Source organism: Hakea prostrata, chromosome 10 (assembly GCF_041222555.1).
Source record: "Hakea prostrata isolate BN-2017 chromosome 10, UWA_Hpros_2, whole genome shotgun sequence".
NCBI classification, from domain to species: domain Eukaryota; kingdom Viridiplantae; phylum Streptophyta; class Magnoliopsida; order Proteales; family Proteaceae; genus Hakea; species Hakea prostrata.
Genome location: NC_142609.1, coordinates 42,365,024 through 42,382,665, shown reverse-complemented (window position 1 = coordinate 42,382,665; position 17,642 = coordinate 42,365,024). Strand labels below are relative to the sequence as shown.

The 17,642-nt window shown below is 37.6% G+C and overlaps 2 protein-coding genes across 3 annotated transcripts; both read left to right on the top strand.

Moving 5' to 3' along the window:
* Positions 1–3,317: 3,317 nt before the first annotated feature.
* On the top strand, positions 3,318–4,552 carry LOC149003129 (uncharacterized). Of its 2 annotated transcripts, none has more exons than XM_089137836.1 (4): positions 3,318–3,718; positions 3,825–3,998; positions 4,081–4,249; positions 4,387–4,552. In XM_089137836.1, exons 1-4 carry the CDS (start codon positions 3,509–3,511, stop codon positions 4,503–4,505), a joined length of 672 nt encoding a protein of 223 aa, XP_088993962.1. In that variant the 5' UTR covers positions 3,318–3,508; the 3' UTR covers positions 4,506–4,552. The 2 variants fall into 2 exon arrangements, with proteins under 2 accessions (XP_088993962.1, XP_088993961.1); XM_089137835.1 differs by having other exon boundaries at positions 4,078–4,249.
* A 5,522-nt stretch (positions 4,553–10,074) lies between these two features.
* On the top strand, positions 10,075–17,146 carry NEK6 (serine/threonine-protein kinase NEK5). The gene is made up of 14 exons (XM_089137242.1): positions 10,075–11,036; positions 11,160–11,226; positions 11,327–11,392; positions 11,480–11,526; positions 11,612–11,657; positions 11,742–11,822; positions 11,903–11,945; positions 12,042–12,091; positions 12,680–12,761; positions 12,842–12,891; positions 13,312–13,385; positions 13,620–13,671; positions 13,758–14,408; positions 14,508–17,146. The coding sequence occupies exons 1-14, from the start codon at positions 10,939–10,941 to the stop codon at positions 16,704–16,706; spliced, it is 3,606 nt and encodes a 1,201-aa protein (XP_088993368.1). The 5' UTR covers positions 10,075–10,938; the 3' UTR covers positions 16,707–17,146.
* The last annotated feature ends 496 nt before the right edge of the window (positions 17,147–17,642 follow it).

Below are 17,642 nucleotides of genomic sequence, written 5' to 3'. Positions count from 1 at the left end.
AAAGAACCGCTACAATCAAAGGAACTGTTATGTAAAAAAACAAAAAAAAAAAAAAACAAAGTACTCCAACCACACAAAAAAAAACAGATTTAAGGGAAACCTAGATCTGGTTATTGAAGCAGAGATGGGGAAGAAGGAAACGGGAAGAAGGAAACGGAAACGGGAAAGAAAACATTGCTGGCCTTTCTGTTTTGTATCTATTTGGTTTTAGGAATCTTGATCTATGGACATCTTAGTGAAGCCTATATAGTTCTAAGAAAGATTGCATGGCCTTTCTGTTTTGGATCTATTTGGTTTTAGTAATCTTGATCTATTTGGAAAAACAAAAAAAATACATTTTACCCGTGGGCCCCACGTATAGTTCTAAGAAAGATTGCATAAAAGAACCCCATACATCAGTGCTTTTCTAGCAAAGATTGCATGGCGGTTTTGTTCAGTCTTTGAAAGTCAGCTCTTTTCAGCAAGGCAGTCAGTCTTGGATACAAAGTACCAAACAAAGCTGGGATTAGCATGAATAAAAAAACGGTGTGTAAGAATGTATGACCCTCTGGAAGATTGGTCTCAAATTCTCTGTGCCTTGACATGGTACCAGAAAGATATGCGACATGACAACTCAAGATTTGTTTTGACTGCTTTATCATGTTCTTTCTAATCAAGTTGCAGAGAAAGTTTAGAGACACAAGATCTTCTGGCAATGGCCGAGGTTTCTCGTATTTCGATCAAGATTTTAATTTCGACCGTTGGCAATGCAGTGTTACGCATTTAATGTGCAATATTGAACTTAAACCTGAGAATACGAGCTTTGAAGTGTGCTATCCCATCCATCATTGTCTCACACACTGTTTATCATGTTGTTGGTGATCTTTCTCTAAGAGAGCTGTGAACATACAGTAGTTAAATCAGAAAGTAAGGACAGTTATATACTTGTATTGTAGTAAGCATTATAGCTTTGAGACTGAAATTACTTGTAAAAGTTTGTGTACTAGTTGTTGCCCCTAATAACTGACTAATGAAAAAGGGATGAGAAGAGGTGGGTGGTTGCCATTTGTCAAGGAAGACTAATGGGTCATTAATTTTTTTAAATAACAATAAAATAAAAGTGAATCAAACTATTTTTGAAAAAGTACAAATTTAATATGAAAGTCTGACAAACAGTACCAAATGTACAACTTATTATTCCTTAGTCTAAAGTAGAATTTTGAAAGTTAAACATTATTAAGGTGGAACATCCTCATTGTTACTTAGGGTTCAGTTTCCTTTTTTTTTTTTTTTTATTATTTTTTTTTTGAGGGTAGGTTTGATGTTGTTTGGATCAGTTTATGCACACCTCGACTATATCACCAGTATAATTTTTATATATAGTTTAAATAAATCATTAATGAGAATTAGACCTGTGATCTTTTCATTAAGGGGTGTTGGTCATTATCAATTGAACAATCATGATATCTCTTTTATCATCTATATATTTTTCTCTACTCTCCAAGAATGAGTAAAAAATATGAATAATCAATATCCAAATCCTTGAGCAAATTTATACTTTTAGAATATATAGCTAGCTCCGACAGTATGCGACATGCCCAACTAAAAAAGATAGCTTCTTTTTTATTATTATTATTTATAAGAAAATGCATTCATTTCTTCTATTGTAAGGAAATAATTATATTTATTTACATTAAATGGAAAAAAAATATCCAAATATTCACTTAATCAAGTTTTAGTAATTCGTTATGTCTTGAAGGATGTTATTGAATGAGGTTATCGTCATCTTTGTGCCTTTATCAATAACTAATATGTGGCTTCTTTTTTGGTTACTTAGAGTGGAAATCTTCTTATCAAGGTTGAGGGTATTTTGGAAAATTCATTACTTCAGTCCTCTACTTGTGTTTCTTGTAATTTTTATTGCTAGTTGGGATGTCAATGGTTTGGCAGATTCTCTAGCTGGAAATGCTCTATTTATTTCGAGTGAAACAGTTTGGCCTTTATTTGATTTCTGATTGTGGAATGTTTTGCCAATTAGGTGGTTTATTTAGTAATTTTTTTTTTTTGTGGAGAAAATGAAACTTTATATTAATAGAAATAAATAGAATGCATACAATAAAACAGGATTGAGAGAGCTGAGCAGGCAAAGAGAGAGAATCCAACAGAATTTCTCGGTCTGCCATTGCTAATCTAGTTAAATAATCCGCGCACCTATTAGTCTCCCTAACTCCATGCACCAAAATACACTTTTGAAACAAAGATCTCAAGTGAAGAATATCCTCAACAATGTGTAATATCCCCCAATGTGGGCGATAAGTACCCACTAAAGTCCTAATTGACACTTGAGAATCTGAATGCACCAAAACCTTATTACAGTAGTATTGTCGTGCAAATTGCAAGCCACACCGAATTGCAAGCATCTCAACATGAAAAACACCCGCATTAGTATAGCCACAAGAACAAGCAAAAATAACATCACCTTTGCAATTCCGAACCATAGCACCATACCCTCCAATATGTCCTCTGCTAATGAAATGTAAGGGTGTAAATGGATAACCAAAATTCAATTCCGAATTCACTCCATCTATTTACGGGTATACGAATCCGAAAATTGATAGAATATTATCTAAATCCGTCTGAATATAATAGTATGCGAACATAGCATTAGCATAATCCGATGGATTTACTCCCTTAATGAAATATTTATTTACCAGTGGAGAGGTCATGGGTTTAACCCTTTGTAGACGACAAAGCTCTCCCCTGAGAATGTAATTGAGTTGCGCACAAGCTGGCCCGCATGAATCTCATATTAAAAAAAAAAAAAACTATGTACCAATTTTTTTCTTCCAGTAATTAAAATTTAACTCTTAACAAATTTACGTGGGAAAATGAAGTTTTGGACGCTCTTGGATATCAAGTGGGACCGCACTAATTTCTCCACCACCGTAGCTGTTAAGGTGGTTACCGACCGAACAACCATCGCTTAATGACAAACATACCCTTATGAATTGACTTCAAAATAACCATCCGATACAGTACGTACACGTACATAACCTCAACCAACTCCAGAGGGTACCTTCGTCATTTTACAATGAAGGTGAGTGGGTCACTAGCGGCGAAGTATACGGCGTTAAGGACGCAGTGCTGCGGCAGTGTCGTTCTACACGTCATACTCCTCTTCCCATCACCGTTGGATATATTGTGATATATAATCATCAATCTAGAATCCATCCAACGGTTAAAAAATCAAGAGCAGCATTCGTACTACGAGTACGCCAGAGCATCAGAATTTAAAGAACACACTCAGAATTCCCTCTTCCATTGTCTTTCACCTCGTTTCTGGAGCGCGTTTTCTCCCTAGGAATTCCCGCTTTCGGTTCTTGAAATTCCCTCTCCATTCCTCTATTGTCCGCCATTTTAAGCGTTTCTTCGAGTTTTCTTGTCTCTGGTTCTTGGGTTTCTCTGCTTCTGTACTTGGAACTCCTCTGTTTTGCTTTTTTCTGTTCTGGGTTTGTAGTTTTAAGTTTTAATGGCTAATTTTCCTCCCAACTTAGAGGATGGAGAACTATGGCTTCCTTCAAATATTTTTCCCGACGAAGTAACCCCAAAGATAAGCCCTAAATTCCCCTCTGAAGTGAACTACATGGAAGACCTTGCTCGACAGTTCGCCACATACGCTTTGCTTGAGCGTAGCCGAAATGCTGTTAAACCTTGTCCAAATTTGGTTTCAAGCTTGGAGGTTTCATCTAATTCACGTTTTTCTCTGTTTCTTTTGTTATTTGAACTCTACTTTGAGTTTGAGGTTTCCTAACATGGTAGGTTTTGGTTTTGTCGTTTCGAGGCAGAGTAAGCAGCAGAGCCGATGCGTTACAAGTGTTGCTCCACGATATGGGTTTGGGTGTTGTGGTGTTCATGGTGCTGGTCACAGAGAAAATACTTTTGCGCCGATGAATGCTGGGTTTCGTGTTGGTTTTGCACAAGTTTGCAGGTACCATCAGATGAGTCATGCTCAAGCTCAGGTATGGTAACGTTGTGTTTTGATTAATTTTCCTTTTCTTTGCTATTCCTTCCTAAATTTCCCCTTAATGGTTTCTTCAGCAGGTTGAGGACTTGCATGCTAGGGTTTTGCAGAGTCTTCAAAACCGAAACAGATTTTTGCCTATTCAGGGAAATGGGAGGGCCAATCGAGGATTTGCGAGAGAATCTGTAGGAACGGGTGTCTTCCTTCCCCGTGTTGCAACACCTCTCGATGTTAAGAAAAATCAGCATTGTAAGACAAATTAATTCTGTTTAGGGTTTTTACATTTCTACTTTAGCTTGTTTAAGTTGTAAAGAGTTCATGAACTAGTTCATGAGTTTTGTGTAGCGCTGAACTCTTTTTAAGCTTGGTTTTCATCATTTTTGCAGGTGTTAAGAAGGCAGAGGAGGTTAACCAGAGACAACCCACCAAAAAGGCTTTTATGGAGAACCATGAGAGGTTTAAACCTTCACCCGAGGTTCTTTTGCCTCAAGACTGGACTTATTGATGTTCCATATGTTTCTCCAGTCTCAGCTGTGTAAAGAAAAACCCCAAGTGTGCTGAAGAATAACCCTATTATGCAGATTAAAAGGAGAAGGAAAGGTTGTGTGAATAACATTTTGCTGTTGTAGTAAAGGGTGGAAAGAGGCTTATAAGGAAGTTCAGAGGTGTAGAACTTAAGAGGGTGGGTGCTTGTAGATCTCTGTGTGTGCTGTTTTGCAAGCTATGTACAGTAAAGTAAATAATAGTTTGGAAGTTTTCTTTTCTGATGGAATATAAAGGCCTCTTTCTGAGTTCATATACATTGCATAGATGAATGCTGCCATTTGAGTTATGGGTTTTGTGTTCTTTGTTATTGTAAATGAGCAGTAAAGGATTTGACAAGAGTACATCAAACCCTTTATTACCTAATCCAAGAAGTGGTGTTTTTGAGTCCAGGGTTGACATGGAAAGGGCATGAAAAGTATGGACTGCTTGATGCTTTTCTGTTTGGATTATGAAGGTAGAGGACTTTGAAACTTGAATTCCTTTTAGAGGGAAGTTTCATCCTTTTGGAATTGGTCAAGGTGGGCCTGTTGGTGAGGCACAGGGACAGGAATTTTAATGGGTTATTGCAGAATAGTTTCTTCCTTACCTAACCACAAATTTTATCGGTTTGGTTGTTATGGGTTCAAGTTTTGTCTTGGTGTTGACCTATGTTGCCGCGCTCTGAGCTTGAACCAGGTTTTGGTTCAAGATTGTCTTTGATTCTGAATCAGGTGTCAAGGTGATCTTGGGATTAGTGTTTCTCCTGTTTTACTTGTCTCAACCTCTTTCTAATCTTTTGGCTTTGATCTTAAAGTGGACACATTAAATCAAATGTTTTTAAGGTGTCAAAATGTTTCTTCGTTTTGGGTTAATGCTCTTTACATTTATATTTTCTTTTTAAGTTTGATTTATTTATTTTTTATTAGATTTGTTAGGGTAGGGGTTAGGGTTAAGATCAGGAATGAGACTCATCAGAGATATTTGCAAAGCGCACTTTTGTTATTAGTTCATTAAGATTCTGATATTAACAGAGACAAATCAAATAAATCTAATTAATAGAAACAAAACAAGTAAATTATGAAAAATTGAAATAGAGAATAAAATTATATTTATATCATTTAATTTAGTACGGTTGCAATTTAATACATACCAAAAAAATTTGGTTTTGGTACATATCGTATTGAATTTTGAATGGTGCGGTTTTAGACGACGCGATATGGTTAAACGGTTTGGGTGATAATTTGTCCTTAAATTGACTTTTCTTTCGGGGGCGTGCAAGTTTGTTTTTGAATAAAATGCTAACCCGGGTCCGGATGAATTACCCATAAATCTAATTAATAGAGACAAAACAAGTAAATCATGAAAAATTGAAATAGAGAATTATAGATAAGATAAAGGTAAAATGTTTTAATTGTAAAATTATATTTATATTATTTAATTTAGTACGGTAGCAATTTGGTACATACCAACGATATGAGTACCTAAAACCGAAATCGTACTAAAAAAATTTGGTTTCGGTACATATCGTAGCGAATATTGAATGGTGTGGTTTTAGACGACGCGATTCGGTATGGTTAAATGGTTTCAGTACGCAATTGACACCCTTACTAAGAGGTGTTGGTCTTGGAAAAACATCTTTTTTTTTTTTTTTTTGATAGCCGGCGAGTTTATATTAAGGGGGAGATATTACCAATATAGGTGACGCCGGATGGGTGCAAATCAAAGACCACCACAACTTGACATGTATATTATTATTCTAGATAAGAGACTGATACTAAAATACTGAAATAGTCAAGGCGGAGCTGTTCTAGTGGTTGTTGGTAGTGAAGAGGTTGTCTCTCGCTTAGGCATATTAATATCTCATCTTCCGGCTTAATAAAGCCCCTTTGTACCAAAAAAAAAAAAAAAAAAACCTAAGAAATAAATCCTGTATCCAGAAACTGCCACCATTTTCTTCTTTTATTATGGAAGGCTCATCTCTCTTTTCTCTTATGCAACTAAGGATCTTTTTTAATTAAATATCATTATCAATTATGAGAATTTTTTATTATTTTAAATTATTTGGCATCTATTATTAGTTTTATTTTTATTTTAAATAATATAAAAACTTCTAAAATCTATAATATACTTTTTGGTCTATTATAGATTATGATGAGAATTTCATTCTTTTCATTTATTTGCAAGTTTATTTAAAGTTTGATAGTTAAGATGATGGTAAAATAGTCAAAACACATTTTTTTTTAATAAAAAACATATATATATATATATATTTTCTCTTTTTTCACTTGCTCACTATCATTTTCTAACAATTTTTTATTTTGACACCAAACTTATTTTTTATTTCTTTAATTAATATTTTTATTAAAATTCACCAAATCATTTTTCATTATTGACCAATAATAAATTATTGTACATATTTCTTTTAAATATGTATAATAAAGAATGAGAATTGATACCAAAAAGAGCCTAAATATACAACTACTTTTTTGATTATTGATGTGAAATGTTTGTTCTTCTAGGTTGAAACTGATTAAGACCAGAAGAGTCAAAGAAAGAGAAGAAGATCAATTCTATATTTAGGCCTTCTGTTCTTTTGCAATTGATGCAAAGAGCTCATTATCGCCAATCTTTGAATGATTTTCATCAGATCTGGAAGTAACCCAGATGGAGAAACTACTTTACGAAATCGTGAAATCAATTTAGATCTAGAAATAAAAACTCGTTAGTTTTTCTCAGTGGGTTCAAAATCTAGCAGAAGAATGAAAATGAGACTAAGATTTGGTTCCAAGGAAAGTTTATATGGAAAACAGAGCAAGTATACATCTGACCTTTAAAAAGAAAGGTGGAAATGAAAAAATAAGCTTCTCCTATTGGAGATGTTGTAGGGTTAAACAAATGGGTCCCCCCTCCTTAAATGGGTTAATCTTCAAACAACTTATGATTTTTCTCTTCAAAACCAATCATCTAATCATAGCCATCTATTTAGAATATTACACATGTCAAGATATGGTAATGCAATGTTTTTTTAGATGAATAAATAAATATATTAAACAAAAGGAAACAAAGAGAACAAGAGCTTTAAGCAGAAGACGAAAAGAGGAATTAAGACCCAGGAGACAACAATAAGCATGTTCCTTGGAGTATTGTCAACAAGGGGATGAAGCATGGCTAACAGTCTAGAAAATACATAAAAATAGATGGTATTCTAAATCTTGTATATGGAGCGGAATTTGGAAGTCCATCTCTGAAGATCAAGGTTTAAAGTATTGGTAACGAATATCGTATCGGTCAAGTGATTTTAAGAGACATATCATCCTGTATTGAGTATTGTATCGCTCTGACTAATGTATTTTTGTGTAATTCAATGGAGAGACGTATCGAGATGTATTGTATCGATTGGGTCAAATATGGATACGTATCGGCTAGAATCACATGGTATCGTGAGATACTTTAAACCTTGCTGAAGATTGTACTTCCACTAAAGGTAATGGATTAAGACACAATACACTAGCTTACCAATCCAATCGCAAATGGAAGGATTTGAAAAGTTTCTTAAAATCCAACACTAATCTCGAAAAAATTCATATTATGCCCAAAAAGAGGTTTTTTTTTTTTTTTTTTTTTTTTTTTAAATTTATTTATTGGTGTAACCATTTACCAACCAAGCTAACCTGCGATAGTCAGATATCCACTTGTTTTTTTGATACAATATAATTTATTATTTAACTCAACTCACTCTATATAATTTGGCTTTTATAAAACTATATTAGGTCAACAGCCAAATCCAAAGTTCAGATATAGATCAAGAAAAAGAACAAAATATTTTGGTTCCATCCACCTAATTGACAACTAATTTACTGCACTTTTCTCAATTAGGTGGTTTTCCTTTCCCTTCGAGCATAAACAGTCTATATTTTATTTTTAATATAATATTTTCTTTTTTGTCTTTTCCATCTGTTGGGCTTGATTGGGCTGAGTTGGGCTCAATCCAACAATATAGCCTAAACCCTGAAGCCCAACAACCCGCTGAAAACCCAGCGATGAGTCCGTGACCCATAAACTTGTGGGTGACCCGAATCCAGACTGAACTTTCACCGTATAAACTTGCTTCCCTGTATCCACGACCACAAACAATTTATGTCAAATCACCTCAACCTGGACAGCTGGACTTCCCTTCCCTGCTCTCTCAGCTCCACAACTCCAGCGTAGACTACTAGACCAGCTCCTGAGATCTTTGTCATATGCTCAGCGTATCTTTTTCGATGTCCTTTTCTACCCTTTATGTATATAAATATGTCTTTTTTGTATTCTCTTGTTGCTTAGTGACGTGGCAGTTCACTACTGCATAAACCTGTGAATTGACTTGTCAACCATGTTACAGGTGGGCCCCCCCACCTTTCAGTACCGTTCGCCGTCTCTAAGTTCTCCCTATCCACACCCATTTCTGTCGGCGAAAAGATCTTGCCCGCTCAAATTGAATCCCAAGGATATTTCGGTAAATACACAACTTGATAATAGTAAATTAGTAATAGTACCTTTCATTGGTTGCATCGGTAGCTGGCGCATACCGGAAACGGCACGTTTGGGAATACCATATAATAATCAACCACTGAAACACTGGTTGGTTCACACCCAGCTAAGATCCATAGATGATGGACCTGGCTGAGCGTACCAACCCATCGGCGCATGATAGTGTTGCCCCCTTTCCCATCTTCAACCTGTGCGCTTGTAGCCTTGTAGGTTGTAGGCTTGTAGCTCTACCTTCGTTCTCCACTGGTCAAAGATTCTATTTTATTACCCAAAAAAGGTCAAAGATGCTATTATGCCTTCTAAGGTACTAGAAGCTAAACACTCTACTCTACTGCAGCACGAATAGTATATTTCTACTCAGTCAACTTTGCTGCTTAAAAGTTAAAACAACTAAGTTTCACTTTTACGGTTTTACCCCCAGATCACTCTTCACTTCCCTTCCCGGTCACTCTAAAATGGAGGGCAACTCGAGTGAGGGAAGGCTACATTTGCTTACAAAGCAAATCTCGCAACACATGGTGTAGGTTAGCATACTATCAAGTGGCAGGGTAAAGCACGTGATTTATGTCAACGCACATGGGGTTTGTATTTTCTTTTAAATAATATATATAATAAATAACATGGGTTTGCTGTTTAATACGACTCTTTAATTTGGATTGAATTAATATTAGTCGACGGATCATGATCTAAAGGTAAATGAACGAGATATTCCATCTGAAACGGACGGTCTGGATTTCTCATTCTGCCTCCAGATGAGAGACAAAGAGAAAATGCCAACGTAAAAGGGTCCCACACTTAAACGTAAGCTCTACAACAACATGAAATGATTGGGAAAGTGGAGCGGAAGATGATTGAAGGTTACGGTTAAACAGTTAATCCGGAAATGCAAAACAGCTTTCGACGGACACGTGGTGCATTGTGCATGAGGTAACTTTGTCCTTTCCCGAAACTACCCTCGTAAATAACGCGAGTGACGTTGGTATTCATCAACCGCGCGATTGGGAGTTGCGAATTCTGATGAAAACCATTTGGTGGGGGGCCAACAATGGCTGTCGGAGTAAGACGAAGCATGGACATGAAGCACGAGCAAACTCCATTAATGAATCGTCTCGTTCTTGCTATACCTATCAGTGAGTATCAGAAGAATCACGAAAATAACACAAGCTCTTCTTACTTCTAATAACTCTCTCTCTCTCTCTTCTCGAGCCAAAACCCTGCTTTGATTTTCTCTGTTACTTTCTTTATAGAGTGTGGATCTGGCTCTGAAATCTACAACTCACAGATACTAAGAAAGTAGAAAGAAGACGGCCAAAGCAAAGAGCATCAAAAGGAGGAAGATGAGCAACTTTTTTTTTTAATATATTTTTTCCCAACGGTGGTTGGACTATAAGAGTTTCGGTGGGGACGATCTTCGAAAGGCGTTCAGTGGTGGAAACTTTATTTGATTCTTTTTATCCATCTGAATGAGTCGAAGAAGAAATCGGTTTTTCTACTGAGGAAATCGAAATGTACTAGGTGAGAGGAAAGGTTCAGAAAGGCTTATTTTGATTCATCGTGATGTTAATTAGGTAAGTCGGCGATTCAAGAATGTTTAAGTGAGAGATTCAAGTTTTGCTTTGGAGTTTACAGTTCGCGGGGTATAAAATTTTGCGACCAGACTGGTTTTTGCTTCAGTATAGTCAATTGTCGAGAAATGGAGTGGGCTTCTTTAAGATCCGAGGTTATGGCAACTGAACCGTTGTGGGAAGCTTAGTGAAGAGATGACTGTAATGCTTTTTGATCGGGAAACTTCGTGACTAAGTATTTAAGAGAACGAGGAAATCTCTTGAATTATTAATTTACTTCCTAACGGTTTCTGGTTTGGCTTCTTACTGGCTCGTGTCATGGAGTCTCGGATGGATCAGTATGAAATTATGGAGCAGATCGGTCGAGGAGCTTTTGGAGCGGCAATCCTTGTCAATCACAAATTGGAGAGGAAGAAGTAAGCATGTTTTCTTTTATTGGTAGAAGTAGGCGTTATTGCCATTGCTTAAATGTGTCATCTTTCGAAATATTTGTTGGTTGATGATTCGTTTTCGCTGTCATTCGACGTTTCTGAATGCAGGTATGTTCTGAAGAAAATCCGGCTCGCGAGACAGACCGAGCGTTGCAGGAGATCTGCTCATCAAGAGGTAATGTCAAAAGAGCAGCTTTTGGTTTGCTTGTCTTTTACTTGCTTTTGATTCTTGTTTGGGATGAGGTCTTTTTACTTATTTGGACTCCGGAGGGTAGATGGCTCTCATTGCACGACTCCAACACCCTTACATTGTAGAATTCAAGGAAGCATGGGTAGAAAAGGTCAGAGCTACTCAGATACATTTTTTAGATTGATGTTCTTTAATTTTTGGTAGCGGGCTTAGTTTCTAAATTAGATGTCTAATGTAGGGCTGCTACGTTTGTATCGTCACTGGATATTGTGAAGGCGGAGACATGTAAGTACTGTTCAGATTTCGCATCCGCTGAAGGTGTAATTCGTAAATTATATTCTGACATTGGTTATTTGTTTCTGTTTGGCAGGGCTGAGTTGATGAAAAAATCAAATGGGGAATTGTTTCCAGAGGAGGTATAGCTACTTTCTCCATTTTGTGTTGCTTATGATTCACACTGGAGTTACTATTGTTTCCTGATAATTATTGGCACTGCACAGAAACTCTGCAAGTGGTTCACTCAATTGTTGTTAGCAGTTGAATATTTGCACTCAAACTATGTTCTTCATAGAGATCTGAAGGTATGCAAGCATTTTCAACAGTTTGCATTTCTTTCTCCTCATCAAGCTGTACACTGATTTTCTCGGCATTACCATTCCAGTGTTCCAACATCTTTCTTACGAAGGACCGGGATGTCCGCCTTGGTTAGTGCATATTCACCCTCTTTTTAGGTGGAGTTCTTATGTGTAATCGTGCTATTATGCTTTCTTTTCTTCTAAGGACTAATTCTGTTTCTTCAGGGGATTTTGGACTTGCAAAAACTTTAAAGGCAGATGATTTAGCTTCCTCTGTAAGTTCATTTCTGTACCTGTAACTTTCCTTTTCTTCTTTTTAAAGTCAGTTTTGTTGTGTTCTGCGTATTCTTTTGATGGTTGCTGTTCAAGTATTGAGAGACTCTATGCAAAGTCCTACGAGTACTAATGGGGTTTTGAAAGTTTTGTTCCCTCATCTTGGACAAGTTTGATTTTTTATTCTCTTTTTGGAGTTTGTTGAACTGGAAAGAATGGATGAAAAAAATCTTCATGCTTGTTTAAATGCTAGGTGGTCAATTTTAGGTTGATTTGACCTTGCCGGAATCATGGAGTTTGTTTAGCTCTAATGAGAAACAACTTTTCGTTTTTTATATTCATTTGATGGTTATAATATATTTCAAAGTTTATGAGCACAGTGTTATCATATAAAGGAGATGTTAGAATTTTTAGTGCAAAGGATATTTTGGGGATAATTTTTGGCCAACATGGTGGTGATTGTCTATTACTTGGCGCATTCGGTCTTTTAAAAGCCCATAACCATACTCCCTCTTTGAAAAGGTAGGACCACCAGGTTATATCTTCTTTTACTGGGGACTAATTACTGGCTTTGCATCTTCTGTTGTCAGGTTGTTGGAACTCCTAATTACATGTGCCCTGAACTTCTTGCTGATATCCCTTATGGCTTCAAATCTGATATCTGGTCTCTAGGTATGAGAATTTGCTTGATTGACAACTGTCTCTGATGTCCCTTTCTATGATTTGGTTCTAATGTCCTTTTGGCTGGACAGGGTGCTGTATGTATGAGATGGCAGCGCGTCGCCCTGCTTTTAAAGCTTTTGTAAGATCTGCCTCATGTCTTCTTTGATTGAGCAATTGCTATAATTCTGAATGAACTGAAATATTCTGAATCCTAATGATGATTACAACATCTCACATGAACCAAGATAGTTTATTTTTGAGTAGTCTTAAACTCAACCAAGACAACAGCCAATCATTTTGGACATGGGATCTAGCAATCCTTAGTTAGTATAAGGGTTCTAATCATGGTGTATTGAAATTTCCTCATTGGAAATTTGGGGAGTTAATTTTTTAAGACGTTCAAGTGCTTAATGCCATCATGCAATGAACTGAACTTGTATTTTTAGTCTTTTAATTGAACCCTATTAAGTTTTATGAAGTCCTGAGCTTGTTGTGGTTCCTTTATTGCTACTGCAATATTTAGTCTCCTTGGTTATATTGTTTTATACTCTGGTCACAGGATATGGCAGGACTTGTAAGCAAGATAAACCGTTCCTCCATTGGTCCTTTGCCTCCATGCTATTCCTCTACGTTGTAAGTCTCAGAGAGATGCCATTACCCATGAATACATTTATCCTTTTCTTATGTTCTTATGACTACTGTAGACATCATTGTCTTGCTGGGTATCTGTGAGACCTACTTTTGTTTCCTCTTTTTATGTGTTGCCCTTAGATGTTCCACTATCGTGTTTGATACAAAACTAGTGAGTATGATTGATGTATGTCTTAGGAATCTTTACCAGAATCTGTAAATTGTCATTTTCTGCAGGAAATCACTTATCAAGAGCATGCTGAGGAAGAACCCAGAGCATCGGCCAAACGTAATTCTCTCCTTGTGTTATTAGCAGAGTTTGATACTTGTATTCTTCATAGAGAGTCTAACGGTGCATATTTAAACCTTGACCAGGCATCTGAGATCTTGAAGCATCATCATTTGCAGCCATATGTTGATCAATACCGTATGTCCTTTATTCTGCCTGGTGCTTGTTCCCCAGAGAAGCCCATCACCACTGCACGTCATGCCCAAAAGAGCATGGCTGAAAGCCAAAGTAGCTGCACTTCTAGCAGTGATAAAGATAGCCTAATTTCAAGCGAGAAAAACATGACGGAATTGGTGGTTAACTGTGATCATAAGGCTGCTGCTAACACAGATATGGCTTCAACTGATGATGGAATGGACTATGAGGAGCCACTTTTCAGCAATGAACATGGGGATCACAGATCCACTGCCAAAATAGATGATGAGGTGATGAAGCCCTCTCATGATGCAGAGAGACCAAAAGTTGAATCAAAGCAACCAAAAAGCATAAAAAGTATACCAATATCTCTGAAAGAAGAGGGAAAAGCTAGAGAGCACAGTTCCCCAATGAGAGGCAACCGTTTGAAAGCTGGAGGTGGATTGAGCCACAAAGCTAACATAGAAGCATCACCCAAAGTCGTGAAATCCAGTGGTGCTACTGGTTTCAAGCCTACTGCAGAGACCCCAGCTGGTGGGGCAGCAAAGGGAAACATTGATTCCGTAAAACGAATCCCTGTGACACATCCTTTGAAGCACTTGGTATAAAACTTACTCTTCCTTTTTCATTTTTCCCCTTGTTGGACTGCTTTTTCGATATATTTAAAGCCGCTTGTCTTGATTCTCCCTTATCTGTTACAGTTACCTGCTTCTGAATCTGCACCAAAGACAAAGGCAAGATATGATGGGGCATCACCCAATGGACCACTGAAACATTCTGCAGAGGATGGAGTGGTGGCTAAGACTAGGGAAAAGACTCCACCTTTCAATCTGGCCAGACGATCTTCCTTCTCAGGACGATCCAAGTCTATTGGTATTGAAACCCCTGTTGCTGCAATCCTTAACATAAAACCAGGACTGAGTGAGGCTACACCAGAGCCTGAGATGAATCAAAACATGACACCCAATAGTCTCAGTCATGCCACTCAGATTTTAGCTATCCCTGAAAGGACTCTTGTAGGAGCATCAAAAGAGAAACAAGCTGACTGCAACAATTCCAAGTTATCATCAAAGTCTGCTGGTTCTGATCAGTGCATTGGGCTTGAAACCCTAGTTTCTGTGAGCAATGACATGAAACCAGCCCAAAGTAAAGCTAGAGAAAATCCTATAACAGCTTGTAACCTGACACCCGACGGTCTTCATCATGTCCCACAAATTGTAGCTTCTGAGAAGATTCTTGTGGGAGCATCCAAAGGAACGCAAACTGAAAGTGGCAACTCACTCTCATCATCAAAGTCCTCTCAGGGTTTTGAACAATATAATAAGGGACTCACTGCTCCAGGGATTAACCTGACAGAAAAAAGCAACTCTTGTTCATCAAGCCTGATAACTCAGCATTGTGATAGACTCCCTCAAATTGGAAGATCGGAGATTCATAAGAAGGAAAGCAGCAACTCACTGTTATCAGTTACGTCTGACCAATATCATCCTCCAGTTGAAAGTTCGGAGGCTCATTTAATTCAATACAGCAATGCATTGACATCGCCTAAGTCTGAGCTTTGTGTCGAGGTCAGAGCTGCCTCTTCTATATTTATAGAAGAAGAAAACAACTGCAATTCATTAGACCTATCACTTCACCCCAATAAGGGACTCTTTCAAACTGAAAAGTTGGAGACTTATCCAAAGGTACTCGGCAATTCATGGTCTTCGTCAAAATTAACACAAGATTTTGAGCACTATGAGAAGGTTTCAGATGTCTGCTTATCAGATTTTAAGGAACAAAATGACTTTTGTCAGTCAAATGTGAAAGTTCTTCATGATAAAAGACTACCTCAAGCTGAAAGTTTAGAAGGTCATCCATCCATTTGCTTGGTTCCTTCATATCTGAACTCTAACAGGCTGGAACATTTGTCAGTGGAAAAGAATGGTGACAATTGTTTCCCGGTATCACACGCAATGGCATCTGAGACAAAACTAGATCATGAGGAGACTACTACCAGCAGCGATGCATTGAGTTCAAGCACAGACGTTGAAACCTCTTTCCCAAGCTCTCACCAAGAATATGTCTGTAAAGACGATGTCTCTATAACCAGGCCTAGTAGTATATCAAGTACAACTCCCCAGTCAAACCATCGTTCACTGAGTGGTGATGACAAATTTAGTGTGAGGGAACTCCTGTCAGCTGTGACAGATATTACACCTTCTGTTTCATCTACCAAAAGTAACTATCATCCAGAGGTGTCTGTCATGGCAAGTCCTGTGATTGAGAAGCCAACTGCTGCTCATCTTACGCCAGCCTTTGATGACGTCATACATGTAATACGGCATAGCAGTTTCCGTGTTGGGAATGAACAGCCTTTGATGGAAACAATGGAGATGGGTGTTCACAATATGGGCGTGGGGAAGCTACTAAATGTAGTAAGGGAAGAGGTGGAGACGAGGAACACGACACCACTGACAAGTCTGAAGTTATCAAATTGCATGGAGTCAGCTGTAAAGTCAAATCTTTTAGATAGCTCGGGACTCAGGGAAATCAATGCAAGGAACCAAACAGAGGAAATTGAAGAAAGGAGCCTTCCTACACTAGCAGCATTGAGTCCAAAAATTGATTGCTCTGAACCAGCAGTTTTGAACTCATCTGAGGTTACTGTTACTGATGTCAATGAAGACAGGAACACTGCAAAGGATCCTTTGGATGTGAAATCTTTCAGGCAAAGAGCAGATGCACTTGAAGGGCTGCTAGAGCTGTCTGCAGATTTGCTGCAGCAAGATAGATTGGAAGAGCTTGCAGTTGTTTTGAAGCCTTTTGGGAAGGATAAAGTCTCTCCACGTGAGACAGCAATCTGGTTGGCAAAGAGTCTCAAAGGAATGATAATTGATGACTCTGGAAGGAATGCGTAAGCAGAGAGAGATCTTGGCTGTGAGTTAACCTTAATTGCACCAGTTTCTCTCAGCCTCTGTTTACATGGTTGTAGATATACCTTTGTTTTCCAACATTCAGGTTCCACTTTGAATTGTCAACAGAACCGAGTGAACTCTTTTTTGCCTGTAAATTTTTTCTATTCATTTTAATTGGGAGGAATATATCGTTGTATATTCAGTGTACCTAGTGTTAAATAAATCCAATGTTCCATCCGAACAGTTGATTTGACATACGATGTATTTGATGATATGAGTAACCAAAAAAATGTATGAGATGATCCTGACTGATAGGGAAGGACCTAAGTGGTCCACATTTGGCTCTCCAAAAGTGGGTTTCAATTAGGGCATACATCTCCAATCTTGGAATTTTATGCTACAAATGAGAATCAAACTGGCCACAGTTATAGCCCCAATGTCAAGGCATCAAAATTCAAAAGTGTTTCCCGGCAAAAATTGTTGGGGTAAGACTGCGTAGGAGAACTGCCTCGTGTACTCAGAAGCCTTAAGACACCAGGTTTGCCCTTTTTAAATGAGAATCAAACTGACCATAAAATGCCAAACAGAAGGGATCAGGTGCTGCAAATCATGATTCATGAGAGTAGCTCATTTTCATCCTTAGTTTAGTTCCCTGTTCATTCACCTTAATCTGTATGATTGTTTCGGGCAAACCATGTGGAACAAAGCTGATAGCTTCTATTAAAATTTTAGTAGATCATAAGCAGAGTGAATTGAAAATAAAAAAATTACTTGCATTGAAGGAGTTGGTGAAAATCAGAAAGCATGGAAATAAATATAGAAAAACTTTATTTAGGAGAAGGTAGTTAAATGGTAGTTTTAACCCCCAGATGGTAGGCCGTTCACTGGAGGCTTGATGAACAAGGTAATTCATATGGTAAGAGTTTTGAAGAGTTACAA